This window comes from Apteryx mantelli, chromosome 2, assembly GCF_036417845.1.
Source record: "Apteryx mantelli isolate bAptMan1 chromosome 2, bAptMan1.hap1, whole genome shotgun sequence".
NCBI classification, from domain to species: domain Eukaryota; kingdom Metazoa; phylum Chordata; class Aves; order Apterygiformes; family Apterygidae; genus Apteryx; species Apteryx mantelli.
The window spans coordinates 1,510,302-1,525,725 of NC_089979.1; the positions used below are offsets into that span (position 1 = coordinate 1,510,302).

At 56.2% G+C, this 15,424-nt stretch overlaps 2 protein-coding genes across 2 annotated transcripts; both read left to right on the plus strand.

Moving 5' to 3' along the window:
* Positions 1-1,238: 1,238 nt before the first annotated feature.
* On the plus strand, positions 1,239-1,535 carry LOC136991458 (feather beta keratin-like). The gene has a single exon (XM_067292591.1). It carries the CDS (start codon positions 1,239-1,241, stop codon positions 1,533-1,535), a length of 297 nt encoding a protein of 98 aa, XP_067148692.1.
* A 5,830-nt stretch (positions 1,536-7,365) lies between these two features.
* On the plus strand, positions 7,366-7,662 carry LOC136991459 (feather beta keratin-like). The gene has a single exon (XM_067292592.1). It carries the CDS (start codon positions 7,366-7,368, stop codon positions 7,660-7,662), a length of 297 nt encoding a protein of 98 aa, XP_067148693.1.
* Positions 7,663-15,424: the final 7,762 nt, after the last annotated feature.

Sequence of the window (15,424 nt, forward strand, 5' to 3'; positions counted from 1 at the left end):
GGCCGACGGACAACAACGGCCTTCTCTTGCAAACACCCTTCCTCCCCTTCCTCCATTGCCACTCCCACGCACCGCCACACGACCGCAGAAGACAAAACACGCAGCCTCCTTTCGCACAACTGACACCTTGCACCCAACACACACGGCAACCCACCACCGTAGCCAACCTGACCACAAAGGCAAGGACTAAAGAAGGCAGCCAACATGATCGCAGGGGCAGGGCCGCATGGCCAACACTCCTGGCAACGCCACGCCAGCCTCCCTGCTGGCAGACAAAATCGGGGGCCCTCCTCACAACGCACACCCAAACCACACCACACAACTGCCACACGCTCACCTCACTGACGACACCCGGCCTCTCCTACACTTTGGCAACTACGTCCGCCCGCCCGCCCGCCCTGACACGCACCTGCCACCAAAATCCTACGGCCTTAATAGGCTCCCTTGAAAGGGACCGCTGCCCCATAATGGGCACCTCCGAAACACCAGGAAATGAAAAGGCAGCGTTGCGGCAAGGAAACCAACCCACGCTTCATTACTTGCGAGGGTTTGCGCCTTCAAGAGCACCTGCATCCAAAAGGCCGTCATGCGCAAAGGCCGTCCCATCGCCTCCGGCGCTCCGCCACCAGCATAAAAGCCCAGGCAACGCAGCACTCCCTCACACACTTCTCCTCCCGCCTTCTCCTCCTCCACGAACAAGGTGAGTCGCAACCTCCGGACCCTTCTTCGCCCAACTCCTTTCTCCCCTCACACACACTGCCCGGCACATACTCCCTCCTACGCCCTACTCTCCTTCTCAGCCAAGGGCCAAGCTGCCGCAAGCTCTCGCAGACAGACAGCCTGCCCTTTCCCTCACCTTCCTCGTGGGCTACGCGCTCGCACACAAGCTGCCCTCTGCCTCTGACACACCAACTCCCTCACTGCCTCCTTCCTCTTCGACACCCTCTCACTCGGCCCACACCTCTCACCTCCACCTCTGCCCGCACGCAGCGACAGCACACGAGCCGTCGCGCTACTGCGCACAGCCCCTCCGCCACCTGCCCCACGCACCGAGCAGACAAACCTGCACCCTCTGCACGGGCAACCCTCGGCACGCACCTGCAGCACCCCTTCCGCATCCCAACACCCCTGCTCCACACACACACAGCACAGGCCCCCCACTCCCTTCGCCTCCTCACACGCGCCTCCTCACACTTTCTCAACACCCCCTCTTCCAGGACCCTCTCCACAACACAGACATGGCCTGCTACGACCTCTGCAGCCCCTGCGGACCCACCCCGCTGGCTAACAGCTGCAGCGAGCCCTGCGTCAGGCAGTGCGAGCACTCCCGCATTGCCATCCAGCCTCCCACCCTTCTCGTCACCCTGCCCGGACCCATCCTCACCTCCTTCCCCCAGAACACTGCCCTCGGATCCACCACTGCAGCTGCCTTGGGGAACGCTCTTGCTACTCAGGGAGTGCCCATCTCCTCCGGACGCTTCACCTTCGGCGACCTTAGCTGCTTCCCCTGCGGGAGAGGCTGCAACCCCTGCTAAGGCACCTCCCCACCACCAACAACAACACCCTGCAACGCTCCGGACCCACTGAGCATGTGCCTCCGTGACACCGGCAACACAGGGGCTCACCAGCCACGCCTCTGCCTCTCCAGCAAGACACCAAGCAAGCAAGCGGGCAAGGCGCACAGCCTCACCTCTTGCAGACACGCACAAGGCACCTCCTGCTCTTCTCCCACTTCCTTCCTGGCATCGCCCCTTCTCCTGCTTCCACCGCTCTCCCGCAAATGCACGTGCTCCCAAGGCTAAGACCGTGACGGACCACCTACGAGATACTTCCCCCACGCCCCATGAAGACCTCTGAGCTCTGCCAGTATCCGCTGCGCACAGCCAGGCCACACTGGTGCTCCTCCTACTTCCACCTCACGCCGCCTCCCGGACACTTTCCCATCCTTCCTCTCACTCTTTTCCAGCAATAAACGTCTGCTGCATCCCACATGGAGACGCCTCCTCTGCCTTTCTTCTCACAAGACTCTTCCAGTCTCTCCACACACAAACACAGGGCTCTCGAGGACAGCGGGGTGCCCGCGTGGCTGCCTGCGTGCCTGGCAGACAAGGGGCCTGCCCTCTACCCCCTTCAAGATGGCCACAGCAAGCCCGTCCCAACACAAGCACACCCATGCGCACACACAGCCTGCCAGCGGCCACCAGACACCTGCCCCACCAGCGCCAGCACCTCTCCCTAGAAAAAAATCACCAACAGCCATGCTGGCCTCCACGGTCCCTTCCAGCGCACGACACAACACCCTCCCTTCACCAAACAAGGCCTTGCACACACTAAGGCCCCTCCGCCCAGGGCTCTCACGCAACCCCACCCTGCCTCCACACACTCCACCAACTCTCCGCCTCACCACCACTTTCGAGCCCTCACAAGCAACACTCCCACACAAGCCCAAGGAAACGCTGCACAGTAGGGAAGACAAACAAAGGGCCAATAAAAGAACAAAGCAGCAAACACACCTCATTTCCCCACAACTAGCGGCGTAACTGGCCTCACTTACACAAGGCAATTGACACAGAATCACAGAATCGCTGAGGTTGGAAGGGACCTCTGGAGATCAGCTAGTCCAAGCCCCCTGCTCAAGCAGGGTCACCTCGAGCATGTAGCACAGGATTGCGTCCAGGCGGGTTTTGAATATCTCCAGAGAAGGAGACTCCACAACCTCTCTGCGCAACCTGTTCCAGTGCGCTCTCACCCTCACAGTGAAAAAGTATTTCCTCATGTTCAGATGGAATTGTCTGTGTTTCAGTTGGTGCCCGTTGCCTCGCGTCCTGTCGCTGGGCACCACTCAAAAGAGTCTGCTCCCATCCTCTTGACACCCTCCCTTCAGATATTTGTACACATTAATAAGATCCCCTCTGTCTTCTCTAGACTAAACAGACCCAGCTCTCTCAGCCTTTCCTCAGAACAGAGATGCTCCAGTCCCCCCATCATCTTTGTAGCCCTTCGCTGCACTTGCTCCAGTAGTGCCACATCTCTCTTGTACTGGGCAGCCCAGAACTGGACACACTACTCCAGATGTGGCCTCACCAGCGCTGAGGAGAGGGGGAGGATCACCTCCCTCCACCTGCTGGCAACACTCTTCCTGATGCACCCCAGCAGACCATTGGCCTTCTTGGCCACAAGGCCACATTGCTGCCTCATGCTTCACTTGGTGTCCACCAGCGCTCCCAGATCCTTCTCCGCAGAGCTGCTTTCCAGCAGGGCAACCCACAACCTGTCCTGGTGCATGCCGTTACTCCTCCCTAGGTGCAGGACCCTGCACTTGCCTTTCTTCAACTTCAGGAGGTTCCTCTCCGCCCACCTCTCCAGCCTGGCCAGGTCTCTCTCAATGGCAGCACAGCCTTCTGGTGTATCCGCCACTCCTCCCAGTTTTGCATCGTCAGCAAACTTGCTGAGGGTGCACTCTATCCGTTCATCCAGGTCATTGATGAAGAAGTTGAACAAGACTGCACCCGCTACTGACCCCTGCGGGACACCGCTAGCTACAGGCCTCCAACTAGACTCTGCCCCGCTGAGCACAACCCTCTGAGCTCTGCCATTCAGCCGCTTCTCTAGCCACCTCACTGGCCACTCATCTAAACCACACTTCCTGAGCTTGCCTAGGAGGATGTTATGGGAGACAGTGTCAAAAGCCTTGCTGAAGTCAAGGGAGACAACATCCACTGCTCTCCCCTCAACCAGCCAGCCACTCATTCCATCAGAGAAGGCTATCAGGTTGGTTAAGCATGAGTTCCCCTTGGGGAAGCCATGCCGACTACTCCTGATCACCACCTTTTCCTCCACATGCTCGCACAGGGCCTCCAGGATGAGCTGCTCCATCACCTCTCCAGGGATCGAGGTGAGCCGGACTGGCCTCTACTTTCCCGCGTCCTCCTTATTGCCCTTTTTGAAGACATTGGGCTGACATTGGCTTTCTTCCAGTCTTCAGGCACCTCTCCTCTTCTCCATCACCTTTCAAAGGTGAGGCAGAGTGGCTTAGCAATAACGTCCGCCAGCTCCCTCAGCACTCCTGGGTGCATCCCATCGGGGCCCATGGATTTGGGCGTGTCAGCTTTGCCTAAATCATCTCTAACACCATCCTCCTCAACCAAGGGAAAGTCTTCCATTCCCCACACTCTCTCTCTTGCCTCCAGGGTCTGCCATTCCTCACGGCTGGCCTGAGCAGGAAACACTGAAGCAAAGGCGGCATTCAGCAACTCTGCCTTCTCTGCATCCTTCCTCACCAGGGCACCCGCCCCATCCAGCAGCGCGCCCACATTTTCCCTAGTCTTCCTTTTGCTGCTCATGTATTTGAAGAAGCCCTTCTTGTTGCCCTTGACATCTCTCGCCACATTTAATTCCAAACGGCCCTTGGCCTTCCTCGGCGCATCCCTGCATACTCTGACAACGTTCCTATAGTCCTCCCAAGTGGCCCGTCCGCCTTTCCACATTCCCTATACTTCCTTCTTCTGTCTGAGTTTTGCCAGGAGCTCCTTGCTCATCCATGCAGGTCTCCTGCCTCCTTTGCTTCACTTCCTACTCAGAGGGATGCTCCCACCTTGAGCTTGGAGGAAGTGATGCTTGAATATTAACCAACTCTCTCGCACCCCCCTTCCTTCTAGGGCCCTGTGACGGTGTGCTCCTTCCCCCCCACTGATGTGCTCTCTCCCCCTCAACCTGACCTCCCTGTAAACAGCACGTATGTAGGGGCTGGTTGAGCATGCGCCAGCTAAGGCCCGTCTAGTATGCAAATATGACTAGGAGTCAATCATCTCCCCCCCAGAAAGAGGGGGCAGCCCAGAGCCCATTGAGCTCTCCTGCATGGCAGCGGGCTGCACTGCAGAACCTCCCCTTGAGCAGGGACGCCTCTCAAGGTTACTCCTCGAGGTTGAGAGATTCCTTACCCGCAAAAGATCCTCAATAAGTGATTAATAGCATGCTGAACTTTTGTGAACTTCGGGAAACTTTCCTGAGTTATATCTCTGACTAATTGCGCACACAATCCCTTAGACATAAACCGTTGACCAAGTCTGGGACTAGGACTGGATCCAGCCGCACCTAGGCTCCTCTCCGAAGGAGTTTAGAAAGCAAGGAGGTCCAGTCTGAACCTAGTGACTCAACGGGAGGGTTTCCTTCACACACACTCCTTTAGATATGAACCGTTGACCAAGTCTGGGACTAGGACTGGATCCAGCCGCACCTAGGCTCCTCTCCGAAGGAGTTTAGAAAGCAAGGGGGTCCAGTCTGATCCTTGTGACTCAGTGGGAGGGTCTCCGTTGCACACGCATCTGACCCTGTCCTTCATGCAGTAAATAACTGAGTGAACCTTGCCAATCGAACCTCATTAAATCGTTCTTATTTACGATTGAACTTTGTTAAGTCGCTGTCTTACTGCAATAAACGTAGTGCTGCTTCCCTCTTACGAGTGAAGCGCATCACTCCTTTCGTGACAGGCCCTAACCCATGCGATTCCTCCAAGGAGCTCCCTGAAGAGGACAAAGTTTGCTCTCCCGAAGTCAACGGTTGCGATCCTACTCAGTGCCCTGCCTCCTCCTCGCAGCACCCGGAATTCCACCATCTCATGGGCACTGCAGCCAAGGCTGCCCCCAACCTTCACGTCTTCAACCAGTCCTCCTTTGTTTGGTAGTACGAGGTCCAGCAGCACACCTCTCCTTGGTGCCTCCTCCAACACCTGTGTCAAGAAGTTGTCATCAACGCTCTGCAGGAAACCATGCCCCATGCACGCCTGCGCTTCCCCGCCGCAATGGACAGACGCAAGCCTCTCCCATCCAACACCACTCACAGCACTGCCCTCACCCCTTTGCACTCACCCAGACACCACACCCTAAATGCCCTTGCTCGCCTGCCACACGCCCCATCTCACACTCACACTCCACCTCTGCCTCTCACAACACTCACCACCTCTCCCAAACCTCCACAGCCCTTGCAAGGGCACCCGCATCAACGACTGCCCTGTGACACACAAAGACCACCCTGGCAACGGGCTGCCGGCAGCAAAGGCGACCCCAAGCAGTGGCCAGCACCGCCTTCTCGCCAGAAGCACGCACTACGGCTTGCTAACACAGAACCAGGCCGACGGACAACAACGGCCTTCTCTTGCAAACACCCTTCCTCCCCTTCCTCCATTGCCACTCCCACGCACCGCCACACGACCGCAGAAGACAAAACACGCAGCCTCCTTTCGCACAACTGACACCTTGCACCCAACACACACGGCAACCCACCACCGTAGCCAACCTGACCACAAAGGCAAGGACTAAAGAAGGCAGCCAACATGATCGCAGGGGCAGGGCCGCATGGCCAACACTCCTGGCAACGCCACGCCAGCCTCCCTGCTGGCAGACAAAATCGGGGGCCCTCCTCACAACGCACACCCAAACCACACCACACAACTGCCACACGCTCACCTCACTGACGACACCCGGCCTCTCCTACACTTTGGCAACTACGTCCGCCCGCCCGCCCGCCCTGACACGCACCTGCCACCAAAATCCTACGGCCTTAATAGGCTCCCTTGAAAGGGACCGCTGCCCCATAATGGGCACCTCCGAAACACCAGGAAATGAAAAGGCAGCGTTGCGGCAAGGAAACCAACCCACGCTTCATTACTTGCGAGGGTTTGCGCCTTCAAGAGCACCTGCATCCAAAAGGCCGTCATGCGCAAAGGCCGTCCCATCGCCTCCGGCGCTCCGCCACCAGCATAAAAGCCCAGGCAACGCAGCACTCCCTCACACACTTCTCCTCCCGCCTTCTCCTCCTCCACGAACAAGGTGAGTCGCAACCTCCGGACCCTTCTTCGCCCAACTCCTTTCTCCCCTCACACACACTGCCCGGCACATACTCCCTCCTACGCCCTACTCTCCTTCTCAGCCAAGGGCCAAGCTGCCGCAAGCTCTCGCAGACAGACAGCCTGCCCTTTCCCTCACCTTCCTCGTGGGCTACGCGCTCGCACACAAGCTGCCCTCTGCCTCTGACACACCAACTCCCTCACTGCCTCCTTCCTCTTCGACACCCTCTCACTCGGCCCACACCTCTCACCTCCACCTCTGCCCGCACGCAGCGACAGCACACGAGCCGTCGCGCTACTGCGCACAGCCCCTCCGCCACCTGCCCCACGCACCGAGCAGACAAACCTGCACCCTCTGCACGGGCAACCCTCGGCACGCACCTGCAGCACCCCTTCCGCATCCCAACACCCCTGCTCCACACACACACAGCACAGGCCCCCCACTCCCTTCGCCTCCTCACACGCGCCTCCTCACACTTTCTCAACACCCCCTCTTCCAGGACCCTCTCCACAACACAGACATGGCCTGCTACGACCTCTGCAGCCCCTGCGGACCCACCCCGCTGGCTAACAGCTGCAGCGAGCCCTGCGTCAGGCAGTGCGAGCACTCCCGCATTGCCATCCAGCCTCCCACCCTTCTCGTCACCCTGCCCGGACCCATCCTCACCTCCTTCCCCCAGAACACTGCCCTCGGATCCACCACTGCAGCTGCCTTGGGGAACGCTCTTGCTACTCAGGGAGTGCCCATCTCCTCCGGACGCTTCACCTTCGGCGACCTTAGCTGCTTCCCCTGCGGGAGAGGCTGCAACCCCTGCTAAGGCACCTCCCCACCACCAACAACAACACCCTGCAACGCTCCGGACCCACTGAGCATGTGCCTCCGTGACACCGGCAACACAGGGGCTCACCAGCCACGCCTCTGCCTCTCCAGCAAGACACCAAGCAAGCAAGCGGGCAAGGCGCACAGCCTCACCTCTTGCAGACACGCACAAGGCACCTCCTGCTCTTCTCCCACTTCCTTCCTGGCATCGCCCCTTCTCCTGCTTCCACCGCTCTCCCGCAAATGCACGTGCTCCCAAGGCTAAGACCGTGACGGACCACCTACGAGATACTTCCCCCACGCCCCATGAAGACCTCTGAGCTCTGCCAGTATCCGCTGCGCACAGCCAGGCCACACTGGTGCTCCTCCTACTTCCACCTCACGCCGCCTCCCGGACACTTTCCCATCCTTCCTCTCACTCTTTTCCAGCAATAAACGTCTGCTGCATCCCACATGGAGACGCCTCCTCTGCCTTTCTTCTCACAAGACTCTTCCAGTCTCTCCACACACAAACACAGGGCTCTCGAGGACAGCGGGGTGCCCGCGTGGCTGCCTGCGTGCCTGGCAGACAAGGGGCCTGCCCTCTACCCCCTTCAAGATGGCCACAGCAAGCCCGTCCCAACACAAGCACACCCATGCGCACACACAGCCTGCCAGCGGCCACCAGACACCTGCCCCACCAGCGCCAGCACCTCTCCCTAGAAAAAAATCACCAACAGCCATGCTGGCCTCCACGGTCCCTTCCAGCGCACGACACAACACCCTCCCTTCACCAAACAAGGCCTTGCACACACTAAGGCCCCTCCGCCCAGGGCTCTCACGCAACCCCACCCTGCCTCCACACACTCCACCAACTCTCCGCCTCACCACCACTTTCGAGCCCTCACAAGCAACACTCCCACACAAGCCCAAGGAAACGCTGCACAGTAGGGAAGACAAACAAAGAGCCAATAAAAGAACAAAGCAGCAAACACACCTCATTTCCCCACAACTAGCGGCACAACTGGCCTCACTTACACAAAGCAATTGACACGGACGGCTCTGCCACCTGCCCCAGGGCCACCCGCTCCGCAGGGCCAGGCCAGCTTCCTGGGACGCCACACACGCAAACAAGGCGCTCCAGAAAGCAGCTCACCCTCCAACGACCTACTCTCTTCTGCCACAACAGTTCTTCTCCGCCACCCTTTCGCCTTCCCACCCACACCACACACACACCTGCGCTGCCAACAGGCACTCACCGAATCCTTCAGAACACTGAGCACCACCAACACCGTTCACACGGCCACCAACATCACAAACGCACTGCACCAGCTCCCAGTGCACAAAACGCTGAGAGAGCTGCAACTCTTTAGCCTCCAGAAGAGAAGCCTGAGGACGCAGCTTAGCAGTGCACAGAAGGAGCTCAAGGCAGGCTCTAAAGACCACGGCGATACACTCTTCTCACTGGCGCCCAGGCACAGGCCAAGAGGCAACGGGCACAACCTGAAACACACCACGGTCCCGCTGAATCCACGGGAAACTCTTTTCACTGGGACGCGCACAGAGCTTATGCCTTCCCACAGACCAGGGCTTGCTAACTCAGAGCCAGGCCTAGGGAGGAAAATGGCCTGCTCTTGCAAACACCCTTCCTCGCTCTCCTCCATTGGCACCCCCACAATCCGGCCAGGGCATCTTCCTGGTATGCCACACAAGGAAACGAGGTACTGCAGAAAGTAGCTTACCCTCCAAAGATCTACTGTCTTGCTCCACAACGATTTTTCTGCTCCAGTCTTTCATCCACTCACCCATGGCTTAGGGAGATGTGTGGTTAGAACAAGCAGTGGGGGAATCCTGAGGAAGCTCTCCTGCTGGATGCATCCTAGAGAACATCCCATATAGCAAGGCTTGCAGCCCTCCAAAGGCACACCAGCCTTGATCAAGACCCTCACTAAGGACAACTCCAGGCAGCACCAACAAGGGCTGGCACGCACTGTGCGGCCACAGGCATGGCAAGGCTCAGGCACAGAAGCAGTCACAAGGGCCCCCTGCACAGAGTATGTAGCTCATACTTCACCAGCTCTTCCAAGCCGCCTTCCACCACAAAATAATATCTTCCCTCCCCTCCACTAAGTGACCCACCCAAAACACTCCGGACCACCTGTGCACCATGGCATTGCTCTCGCATGCCTCTTGCCTGACAGGGACTCCCTTACTTATCAACACAGTATTATGGGCCCTCTTTCTACCTCATGTCATTGTCTTCAGTGGTGAGCTGTTTTCTTTAATCTGCTATGGTCCCAGTGATACAGCCCAGGATGCTATTATCCTTCCTTGCCACCAATGCACAATGCTCACTCATGTTTGTAATGTCCCTCAAGAATGCCTGGGTCTTTTTCAGACTGCAGCAGTCTTTTTCAGCTGGTGTCTTCTTTGCACCCTTATGGCAGGCTAGTCTATCCCAGATGCACAGTGCTGCATTTGTCCTTTCTGAATTTCATGACGTTCTTTTCAGCTTATTTCTCCAGCTTCTCTATATCCCTCTCAATGGCTGCCCTGACCTCAAGCAAGATGAGTTGTCTGCAAGCTTGATTAGGTTGCCTTCTGTCTCCTCTTCAGGTAATTGATAAGGGCATGAAACAGGGTATTTCCCAGGATGAGCCCTTTAGAAGCTTTCTTTCCTCCTTCTCAAGAAATCCCTAACTCAATCCTCTTCCACTACTTGAGTTCCTTCCTCCTTTAACCCTATCTTCAGGCACAAACACCTGGGAGACCTTGTCAGTGAAGACAAAGAAGGCATTGAATATCTGTCTTATCTGTCACTGTCACAAATCACTCACCTCATTCAGCAACAGGCCCACTTTTTCCTTGTTTATTCTTTTACTTCTCATGTAGAATTGGAAACTTTTCATGTTGCTCTTCATGCCCCTTTCCAGTTTCGACTCTAGTTGAGCTTTAGCTTTCTTAACAGCATCCCTGCACGCCAGCGTTTTTATATTTCTCCTTTGTAGCTTGCCCATTTCCACTGCCTATAAACTGCCTTTTTGCATTGGAGCTCAGTCATGAATTCCCTGTTTAAACAAGCCTCCTTCCTGCTATGTCTACTCACTTTTCTGTTTATCAGGATGGACAGCTCTTGTACTTAGAGGAGGTTGCTCTTGAAGATCTGTTAACTGTCTTGAGAATCTCCACCTTTCAGGGCTGCCTCCCACAGGATCCCATCTACCAGTTCTCTGAACAAGCCAAAGTCTGCGCTCCTTGAAGTCCAGAGTCCATACTCTGCTACTTGCCTTCCTCACTCTCCTCAGGACTTTGAACTCCACTGATGGTCACTACAACCAAAGCTGCTGCTGATTATCACATCTCCAGCCAGCTCTTCCTTGTTTGTAAGAGATTCAGCTGTGTATCACCCCTGTTAGGCCCATCTAGTATCAGTTAAAAAGTTGCCCCCAATACACTCCAAAAATCTCCTGGATTACTTGTGTCCCACTGTGTTGTTCTCCTAGCAGGCATCAGGGATGTTCAAGTCTCCCATAAGAACCAGGGTTGGCAGTCAAATACCGGACCAAGGGCCCAGAGAGGCTGTGGCCTCTCCATCCTTGGAGGTATTCAAAATGCAGCTGAACAAGTTCCTGAGCAACCTGCTGCAACTGGACTTGCCTTGAGCAGGAGACTGGATTACAGATCCCAGGAGGTACCTTCTAACCTACACGAATCTAGCTGAAGATTTTCTGAAGTTGCTTAAAGAAGACTTCATCCAATTTCTCAGCCTGATCAGGTGGCCTGTAGCAAGTCCCCTGTGTCCTCCCTGCCTGTCTTTCTTCCAGAGCCTCCATCCATCTGTCGCACCTCTCCAGTCATATGAGCTATCCCACCGCGTCACAGTTAATCCAATGATGTCATAGTTCTGTTACCTCACACAGAGCTCTCACTCCTCCTACTTGTTTCCCAGGCTGTGTGTATTTGTGTACAGGCACTTGAAGCAGACCCTCTTTTGACCTGTTTTTGTCCTTCCCAAGTGCTACCTTGCCCCCGTCATCTTACCCCTTCACTTACCACCCAAGCCTCTATTTCCTCACTTGATTGCTAGCTTGCAAGCTCTTGTCATCATCCCCAGCAAACCTTGCTCAAAGTCCCCCTCAACAGGTTTGCAAGCCTGTTGACAAAGATGCTCCTACCCCCCTATGTCAAATATGTCCCAATATGTCAGATGGATCCTGCCTCTCACTGGCAGTCCTTGTTCCTCAAAGAGGCACCTAAAATCCAAAGCGCAGCCTGCAACGCCAGCCACACACCCATGCTGCAGCCAACCCGCGGGACGCGTCCACTCCTCTCCGAGCCTTTCCCTGCCACCAGCAGGATGGAGGAGAACAGGCCTGTGACCTGGAGCCCTGCAATCTGGATTTGCTCCAGGTCTCCCTCAGCAGTGTCACTGGTAGGATAAGCAGCAGCCTGAAGGGCACAAGTCTGAAGGGGCAAACGAGCCGGGACAGTCGCTCTCCAACATCATGGACGGCTCCGACTGCCGCTACGCATCCCCCACGGCGAGGCCACGGCCTCCCCCAGGTCCGAGGCCGGCATCGCAGCAGCCAAACCAGACCCCTTTCAGCCCCCCGGCCCGGTTTCAGCAACGGCCGCCTCAGCCGCAGCGGCCTCACCTCACCTTGCCTCACAGCAGCCCGCTGAGGTGCGGCCCCAGGCCAGCCAATCAGGATGCAGCTAACTATCCAGAGCCGGCCAATCAGGGGCCAGCTAACAGCCCCCCCCCCGGGGGGGGCTGCAGAAGGCCTGAGAAGCTTCCAGAAGCAGCCAGAAGGCACCAGCGCTGCTCCCTCCCCGGGTAAAATAAATAAATAAGCTTCACAAATCAAGCCCCACGGACAACTGCTCGGGGGAGGCAGTGGGAGCGGGGGGAATGAACGGAGCGAAGGAATGAATAGCTGAAAAACAAACAAAATGCCTCACAAAGAAATGGAAATGGGACAAGGGGTAAAAAAAAAAAAGGGGGGGTGAGGGGAGGGGGAAACACCCTAAATAAAAACCTAAACGCTGCATTAAATAAATATGTAACAGGTCCCTCAAGCAACCGCTGCGGGAAGGAGAAATAACCTGCCGAAGAAACAAAACTGCCACCAGTCTTCTCGCTTAAGGAAATTAATAAAACCCCAGCAAAAGAAAAGCCAGCAAGCAAAACAACCCTACAAAACCCAGCTAGGGGAGAAGGGAAAACAGGCTGCCAAAACAAAACAACCCCCCCACCCCCACCTCTTTAAAAAGCCCTGCCTAAATAAGCTGATAAAACCAACCAAAGAGACCGCAAAGAACCTGCCAAAAATGGAAAAGAAGAAAGGAAGCAATCCAAACAAACGGAGAAAAAAAATGGGAAGGAACCACCCCCACAGACTGCCCCAAAAAGAGGGGGGAGGGATACAAAATGCTGAAAAATCAACAACAACAAAAAAACCTCCCCAAACTGAACCGCTGCCACACTGGCTGCTGCAGACCCGTCAGCAGGGCCATTCTGTATCTGTCCCATGTCACCATCCCCCCTCAGTGCAAGGTCCCCGGGCCACCCACATGGGGTCCTGTCACCATCCCCCCCCTTGCTGCGAGGTCCCCAGGCCACCCACGTGGTGTCCTGTCACCATCCCTCCTCGCTGTGAGGTCCCGGGCCACCCACACGGGGTCCTGCCACCATCCCTCCTCACTGCGAGGTCCCTGGGACACCTGCGTGGCATCTCTGCATCACTGTCCCCCTTACTGCATCATCCTTGGGCCACCCACATGGGGTTTTGTCACAGTCCCTCCTCGCTGGGAGGCTCCTGGATCACCCACATGAGTCCCTGTGTCACTGGCGCAAGGTCCCTGGGACACCCATGTAGGTCCCCATGTCACTGTCCCACCTCACTGTGAGGTCCCTGGGCTGCTCACACATGGGGCTCCTGAGCCATCATCCTCTGCTACCGGGTCCCCAAGCCACCATGTGGGGCATTGGGACTGGGTGCAGGAACAGGGCTGGGACCCAGCGCCGCAAGGTGGATGGGGCTACACGGGCAAGGGGCACATCCCCTTGTGCCACTCTCCCACCTCTGTGCTGGGGCCCAGGGTTTCCCCGGACGTGTCCCACATGGTGCTGCGGTGTGTGGGACAGCAGCCCCTGCGCAGCCTGTGCCACTACAATCCTGCAGGAGAAAGGCCCCACTGATCAGGTCCTCAAACCCAGGTCTCTGGACACTCAGTACACCCACAAGCCCCCTGAATTGCCCATTACCCATGCCACTGGTTCTTTCTTTTCTTTTCTTTTCTTTTCTTTTCTTTTCTTTTCTTTTCTTTTCTTTTCTTTTCTTTTCTTTTCTTTTCTTTTTTGCTATCTATAAATCTGGTTGTGCAGGAAGGCTTCTGCAAAACAGGTGAGCTCTGGGGTGAGACAGAAGCTTGCAGTCTCCAGGGCTATTGGCAGCACTGAAATATTCATCAAAAGCAAATTAAGAGAATGTCTTCAGAGCAGCTGGAGTCCAGAGTGCCAGAGAGCCCTGCACACAGCTGGAATCAGGCTCATAGACGAAGCTTTTACCTAGGAACAAAGCCCTTCCCTGAAATCAAAACCAAACATCACCTGCTTTGGAGCCAGGCCAGGATATGGGGAATGGGTTTAAGATTTGTTTGGTCTTTTCATCCAGTGATTCAATGTAAATATTGCATCCCCCACTGCAGATGCTCTTTGTTGGCCTCGAGGGACTTATTTCAGTTCATCTTAAAGTAATCTCTAATCGATATAAGACAAACCCAAATAATACCTGAGTTTATGAGAGATAATTGTTCACCTCGGGAGTTCAGCCAGTTCGACTCCTGAACTGAAATGCAGGTTTTGCATTTTGCGATACAGATTTTACTCTCTGCCGCTCTGCGGATGCCTGAGCAGCCAGCCCCAGCAGGATGCCTGCCTCATGCTTCAGAGGACATCTGAGCCTAGACTTGCTCTGGAGCCACTCTTTTTGGGCACAGTCAGCTCAGACAGCTTCAGGGAGCGCTGCAGGGGAAGCTTATACCCACATCCCCCTGAGTCCAGACCCCCGCACCTCCTTGCTGTGTGGATGGGCCAGCACATCCCTCCTTCGCCTCTGCCTTCTGCCAGCATCCACTGGGGGAGCTAGGGTCCAAGTCTCCCTTGCTGTTCCCTGCCCAGCCCACTGTCTCTGCATCTCATCCTTAGGAGACCCCACAACAGGCTTTGGCCTGGGCCTGGGCCCTGGGCCTCCCCAGCTGCAGGCGAAGCAGAGGGCACCTCTCCCAGCATTTGACTTCCCGTGACTCCCAGCAACCCAGCCAGGACCCTGCTCTCAGAGCCCCCAGACCTGTTGCTGATAGGTCATGGCTTGCAGCCATGTGTGGCCCGTTCCCTTGTCTCCTTCCTTCAAGAGCATTGGATTCAGCAGGGCAAACGCAGAGCAATGGCTGCAGGGACATTATTGCGTCCCATGAGCTGGGTGTCTGCAAGGAGTCAGATTTCTTTCTTTCCCAACCCAAGTCAGAAATTTTGCATTTGAAGTGTTAATGGTTCGCATTTTATACACTGAGAAATGTCACATCACTGGCAAGAGCAAGGGTGTCCAGGAAAAGACGTGGCCTGTGCTCCTGTTCCTGCACCAATCTTCCCCACTGCATGGCTGGGCAATCCTACCACGTGCTTTTGGGCAACTCTCCCATCGCCAAGGGGCTGCACATTGGTGGGGAGCAAACCGTGATCTAATCCCGTGGAAACTAGTGAAAGCTCGGCTGGTTGG